General features: G+C 67.9%; 1 protein-coding gene across 2 annotated transcripts; it reads left to right on the top strand.

Moving 5' to 3' along the window:
- Positions 1-738: 738 nt before the first annotated feature.
- Positions 739-5269, top strand: LOC103825395 (all-trans-retinol 13,14-reductase-like). Of its 2 annotated transcripts, XM_050985715.1 has the most exons (11): positions 739-1129; positions 1254-1436; positions 2015-2244; positions 2637-2832; positions 3207-3404; positions 3602-3727; positions 3979-4117; positions 4201-4310; positions 4446-4612; positions 4686-4845; positions 5031-5269. In XM_050985715.1, exons 1-11 carry the CDS (start codon positions 958-960, stop codon positions 5174-5176), a joined length of 1827 nt encoding a protein of 608 aa, XP_050841672.1. In that variant the 5' UTR covers positions 739-957; the 3' UTR covers positions 5177-5269. The 2 variants fall into 2 exon arrangements, with proteins under 2 accessions (XP_050841672.1, XP_050841670.1); XM_050985713.1 differs by having other exon boundaries at positions 4686-5269.
- Positions 5270-6383: the final 1114 nt, after the last annotated feature.

Genomic DNA, 6383 nt, shown 5'->3' with positions numbered 1-6383 from the left:
TGCAAGGGGGCGTGGGGGGCGTGCAAGGGGGTGTGGGCGTGCCAAGGGGGCGTGGGCGTGCCAAGGGGGTTTTGGCTCCCTTGCACAAGCGTGGGTATGCCCGTGTTTGTGCGTGCAGCTCCCTGGGGTGACACGCACGTCCCCACCTCGTGCACACGCGTGGGCACCTCCCATGGGCTGCCGTGGGCATGGGGTGTCATTGGATGTCACACGCTGTCACAGGGTGCCGTGGGGTGCCATGGCCATGGGGTGTCACAGGGTGCCATGGCCATTGGATGTCACAGGGTGCCATGGGGTGCCATGGCCATGGGGTGTCATTGGATGTCACAGGGTGCCATGGGGTGCCATGGCCATGGGGTGTCATTGGATGTCACGAGGTGCCATGGGGTGCCATGGCCATGGGGTGTCATTGGATGTCACGAGGTGCCATGGCCATGGGGTGTCACAGGGTGCCATGGCCATAGGGTGGCGTCTGGTGTCCTAGAGTCCCATAGGGGTGCCCTATCTGTGGGTGCCCTTTCCATGGGCGCCCTGTCCATGCGTGCCCTGTCCGTGGGTGCCCTGTCCGTGGATGTCCTGTCCATGCAGTGCCCTGCCCGTGGGCGCTGTGTCCTGTCTGTGGGTGTCCTGTCTGGGAGCTCTGTGTCTTTAAGCAGCGCTGTCCCTAAAGCCGCTGTGTTGGCCGGTCCATAATCCCCGTGTCCCTAAGCTGCTGTGCCTTTAAGGGCTGGGGCCACACGCGCCGGGCTGGACTGTGTCCCTGCCGTGTCCCTGCTGTGTCTGTGTCGTGTCCCTGCTGTGTCTGTGCCATGTCTGTGCCGTGTGTGTCCCTGCCGTGCCTGTGAACATCCGTGCTGTGTCCCTGCCGTGCCTGTGAACATCCCTGCCGTGTCTGTGCTGTGTGTGTCCCTGCCGTGTCCCTGCCGTGTCCGTACACAGCCACACGCAGTGACACCCATGTGGCCCATGCTGCTGCTGCTGCTGCCAGTGGCCTTGGCCACGCTGGCCCTGGCCCGGGTCACCTACCGGCTGCTGGCCCCATCTGGCAACCCCTTCGCAGGGCCACCCCTGGAGCCACCACGGCCACTGGTGACCGACCAGCGCGCCCGGGACAGGGTCCTGAAACAAGGTGAGTGCTGTCCGTGCGTCCCTGTGTCCGTGGGTCCCGTGCAGTGCTGGCTGTGCAGAGCTCGGTGTCCCCTGGAGGTCACTGTCACACGTGTGTGTGTTTGTGTGTGTGTGTGTGTGTGCAGGGTTCAGTGCCCGGCGTGTGCCAGACCAGCTGGACGCTGTGGTCATCGGCAGTGGCGTGGGGGGCCTGGCGGTGGCTGCCACCCTGGCCAAGGCGGGCAGGAGGGTGCTCGTGCTGGAGCAGCACGACCAGGCCGGGGGGTGCTGCCACACCTTCCAGCAGCATGGCATCGAGTTCGACGTGGGTGAGGACACCCCTGTCACCTCCCGTCACCTCCCGTCACCCCCTGTCACTCCCCATCCCTGTGGCCCCTGTGTGAACCTGCTGTGAGCCCCAGTGGGTACCATGAACTGCCCTGTCCCTGGTGTCCCTGTCATGTCCCTGCCCTGTCCATGCCATGTCCCTGCCCTGTCCCTGGTGTGTCCCTGGTGTCCCTGTCTTGTCCGTGCCCTGTCCCTGGTGTCCCTGCTGTGTCCATGCCATGTCCCTGCCATGTCCCTGTCCCTGCCCTCTCCCTGTTGCATCCCTGGTGTCCCTGCCCTATCTCTGCCATGTCCCTGCCCTGTCCCTGGTGTCCCTGTCCTGTCCCTGGTGTCCCTCTCCTGTCCCACTCCTGTCCCTGCCCTATCACTGGTGTCCCTGCCCTGTCCCTGCCCTGTCCCTGCTCTGTCCCTGCCATGTCCCTGCCACATCCATGTCCCACCCCTGCCCCTCAGTGCCACACCAGCCAAAGCCAAACCCTGCCCTCCGGGGCTGCTCCAGCCGCGTGTCCACACTCTGTCCCCGCTGTCCCCCACCGTGTCCCCTGTCCCCACGCCACAGGCATCCACTACGTGGGGCAGCTGCACGAGGGGAGCCTCCTGCGGGTGGCCCTGGACCAGGTGACAGACGGGCAGCTCTGCTGGCACCGCCTGCCTGACCCCTACGACGAGGTGACCCTGGGGCCCCGACGCTACCTGCTGCGCTCGGGCAAGGTGGCCTTTGTCACCGCGCTGGAGGAGCAGTTCCCCGCTGACAAGGAGGCCATCAGGGAGTTCATGAGGCTCTCCAAGGTGCGGCCCTGGGGTCACTCCCTACAGGGGTGGCATGTCCCCAAGGAGAGGTCAGCTTGGGATGGTGGCACCGGTGGGGACGTCGGGGTGCTTGTGGTGGGGAAGGGGCTGTGGGAACAGTGGGGACACAAGTGACAGTGGTGGTGGGGACAAAAGCAGTGGGCACAGAGGAGACACACAGGGGACATGGGTGATGGGCAATGTAGGGACGAGTTCTGGGGATAATGAGGACATGGATGAGGTGGGGACAGCTGCTGAGCCACGGGTGGCCCTGAGGCCACAGCAGTGACAGTCCTGGGGACACTGTGGTGGCCAGGCAGGGCAGCGTTGCTGGTGGCACACGGTGATGTCACACAGGTGGCCTCGTGGCATGCACTGTGGCTGTCCCGCAGGTGGCCTCGCGGCACGCGGCGCTGCTGGCCCTGCTGAAGCTGTCCCCGCGCTGGCTCGTCACCGTCCTGCTCCGCTCGGGCCTCCTGCCCCGCCTGTCCCCCGTGTTCCGCATGGCCACCACCAGCCATAGCCAGGCCGCGGCCCGGCTCACCTCCAACCCCGACCTGCGCGCCCTCTTCGGCTACCTCTTCTACGGTCAGGGGACGTCGCGATAGGGAGGGGCTGTCGTGACAGGGAGGGCACCGGCTGGAGGAGGAGGGCGGTACTGCAGTGGCGGGGGTTGTGTCACGACAGGAGGTGGCACCATCACGATACAGGCAGCGCTGTGTTGGGATGGGGGCGGCTGTGTCGCGGCGGGAAGGGCCGTGTCGCGATAGAGAGAGGCCACGTGACACTGCGGGAGGGCCGTGTCGTGATAGTAGAAGGATGTGTCGCGGTAGGGGAAGGCACGGTGGTGACGGGGGAGGGCTGTGTCGCAATAAGGGAGGGCGACATCGCGGTGAGGACCGCCCTGTCGCGACACGGGTGGGCTGCCCCAGCCGTGTCCTTGTCCCCCCGTGTCGCCGCAGGCACGGCCCCGAGGGACTCGAGCTTCCTGGTGAACGCGCTGATGGTTCACCACTACCAGCGCGGGGCCTGGTACCCACGGGGGGGTGCCAGCGAGGTCGCCTTCCACGCCGTGCCCGTCATCGAGCGAGCGGGGGGGGCCGTGCTCGTGCGCGCCCCCGTCACGCGCGTGCTCGTCAGCGCAGCCGGCACCGCCCTGGGTGAGCGCCGGGACCCCTCGAGGGACCGGGACGTGGTGGCGGCTCCCCGCGTGTCCCCTGACCCCGTCGGGACCCCCCGAGGGACTGAGACGTGGTGGCGGCTCCCCGCGTGTCCCCTGACCCCGCCGAGGTCCCCCGAGGGATGGGGAGGCGGTGGCGGCTCCCCGCGTGTCCCCTGACCCCACCGATGTCCCCAGGGGTGGCGGTGCGGGCGGGGCCCGGCGAGGAGGAGCTGGAGATCCGCGCCCCCCTGGTCATCTCCGACGCGGGGATCTTCAACACCTTCGGGAAGTTGCTGCCCCCCCATGTCCGCAGCCACCCCGGTAATGTGGCGCTCGTGTCCCCTTGGCACTCGCGTGCTCAGTGTCCCCAGCACCCCTGGTGTCCCCAGCATGCCCAGACCCTCATCGTTCCTGGCACCCGCGTGTCCCTGCACGGGCAGGCTCAGGTGCCACCCTGGTGTCCCTGTCCGGGCAGGGTGAGGTGCCAGCCCCATGCCCCTTGCACAGGCACGGTCAGGTGCCACCGCCGTGTCCCCTGGCCAGGCTCAGGTGTCACCGCCCTGTCCCCGCAGGTGTCCGCTCCCGCCTGGCCATGGTGCGCCCGGGCATGGGCTCCTTCCTGGTGTTCGTGGGGCTGCGGGGCAGCGCGGCCGAGCTGGGCCTGCCCCCCACCAACTTCTGGATCTACCCCCACAACGACCTGGATGCCATGTGAGGGGTCTGGCACCGCGGGGGGGGTGGCACGGGGGGTGGGTGAGGGGCACGGGTGACATGCCAGCCCTCCGCTCCCGCAGGATGACCCGGTACGCCGCCCTGAGCCGCGACGAAGTCCCCGAGAACTTGGCCATGATGTTCATCACCTTCCCCGCCGCCAAGGACCCCACGTACGAGCAGCGGCACCCAGGTACCCTCCTGGGGGGCTCCCGCGTCCCCCCAGTTTCCCCTCCGCGGGCTCGGAGGCTCCTCAATCCCCTCGGCACGGGGTGGGCGCCGCCACCGCCACCCCCACGGGGTGTCACCAGCTGTCCCCGTGCCGCAGGCAGGTCCTGCATGACCATCCTGACCATGGCACGCTACGAGTGGTTCGAGGAGTGGGCAGGGAGCCGCCCCCGCCACCGCGGCCCCGACTACCAGCGGTACAAGATGGACATCGCCCAGCGGCTGCTGGACAGGGCCCTGCTCCGCTTCCCGCACCTGCGCGACAAGGTGGGGTGTCCCACGGTGCCCATCCGTGCCCCCGGTGCCCCCTGGCACGCAGTGAACCCCCCGTTCCACGCAGGTGGAGTTCGTGGAGGCGGCGTCGCCGCTGAGCAACCAGCACTACCTGGGGGCGGCCAGGGGGGAGATGTACGGCACCGAGCACGACCTGCGCCGCTTCAGCCCCGCCGCGGTGGCCGCCCTGAGACCCGACACGCCCGTGAGGAACCTCTACCTGACAGGTGAGGGGCTGTGTCCCCACGTCACGTCCTGCTGTCCCCGTGACCGGCTCCCCGCTCTGGATGGTGTCCCCAGGGTGTCCCTGCGGTGGGTGGTGGCCACATCCCCCATGGTGGTGGCTCTGTCCCGCCCCGGGGGTGGCCGTGTGTCCCCCGGGGTGTCCCTGTCCCACGGTGGCTGTCCTCAGGGCAGGACGTGTTCTCCTGCGGGCTGGCGGGGGCCGTGCACGGGGGGCTGCTCTGCGCCTCGGCAGTCCTGGGCCGCCTGCTCTACCTGGACCTGCTGCTCCTCAAGAGGAAAATCAAGCGGCGCCAGGGCCGGCACACGGCCTGAGGGGACAGCGGGGACACCTGTCCTCGGGGACACCTGTCCTGCATAGCCCCGGGCTGGGAGCGGCTCCCAGCTCAATAAACCCCGATGTCCCAGCGGCCAGCAGCTGTCTTTGGGGAGGGGATGGAGATGGGGGTGGGAGAGGGACGGGATAGGGACTGGAATTGGGATGGGATGGGAATGGGGATAGGGGTGAGACTGGGATGGAGAGAGGATGGGGATGGGATGGGGATGGGCACAGGGAGCACCCACAGCTGGGGGTAAATGGGGGGTGCAGAACCCCCCTAAACTTTTCCCCCTTCTCCCTTTGTACTCCCCGAGCTTCCCCAGCCCCGCCCTCCCACCATCAGAGTCCGGAATTCTTTTCACTTTTAAATATAATAAATAGGGGAATTCTCCGTGGGATGGCTTGGGGAAACGGGGCCATCCAGGTGGTCCCGAAGCGTCCATGTCCCCCTGAATGAGGGGGAGGTTGTCACCAGCTGTCCTTGGAGGCGGTCACCTCTAGCTGCGGGTGGCGAAGGGAGGCTGAGCTGTGGGGTTGTGGCCACACTCGGGGCACGGCCCCTCGGGCAGGGGGTACAGGAAGGGCTTGGCTGTCACCTGAGAGCGAGGAGTGTCAGCGTGGGGGGGGGGGGCATGTGGCACACTCTGGGGGTTCCTCAGGGAAAGAGGGTGTCCCCTTTTGTGGGCAAGGCAGCCCAGCACCCACACCTCATGTCCAAGCACCCCACATGCCATCACCCCACACCCCACATCTCATCACCCCACACCCCACATCCCATCACCCCCCACCCCACATGCCATCACCCCACAGCCCATTCCGGGCTCAGCCCAGCCCCGCACCGGGCGGGACCCACCTCGCTGTAGGGCGGGGGCTCCAGTCCCGCGGGGATGGCCGCGCTGGGCAAACTGGGCAGCGTGGGCATCAGGGACAGCGGGGGGGCCACGGAGCCCTGGGGGTCTCTGTAGGGCGGGGAGGGAGAGGGGCCCTGCGGGCTCCTGTAGGCGGGGGGGGGCACGGGGTCCTGGCAGAGCTGGCGGAGGATGTGGAAGATGAGGAGGAAGACGGTGATGGCTATGAAGGTGATGGCGACGATGAAGAACATGGCCCTGGGAACACCGAGAGGTGCGTGCTGAGGGCTGGCATGTCCCCCCTTCCCCCCCACCCCAGCCGTGTCCCCACACCCGCAGAGCTCCCAGGGTGTCT

The sequence above is a fragment of the Serinus canaria genome, chromosome 27 (genome assembly GCF_022539315.1).
Source record: "Serinus canaria isolate serCan28SL12 chromosome 27, serCan2020, whole genome shotgun sequence".
Taxonomy (NCBI): domain Eukaryota; kingdom Metazoa; phylum Chordata; class Aves; order Passeriformes; family Fringillidae; genus Serinus; species Serinus canaria.
This window is presented reverse-complemented; position numbering and strand designations above follow the sequence as displayed.

Bases quoted from the DNA above. Each gene is read 5' to 3' on its own strand.
- LOC103825395 (XM_050985713.1), top strand. From the start codon at position 958: ATGTGGCCCATGCTGCTGCTGCTGCTGCCAGTGGCCTTGGCCACGCTG. The intron at 1,130-1,253 runs GTGAGTGCTGTC...GTGTGTGTGCAG, and splicing joins GGACAGGGTCCTGAAACAAG to GGTTCAGTGCCCGGCGTGTG. The intron at 2,833-3,206 runs GTCAGGGGACGT...GTGTCGCCGCAG, and splicing joins CTTCGGCTACCTCTTCTACG to GCACGGCCCCGAGGGACTCG.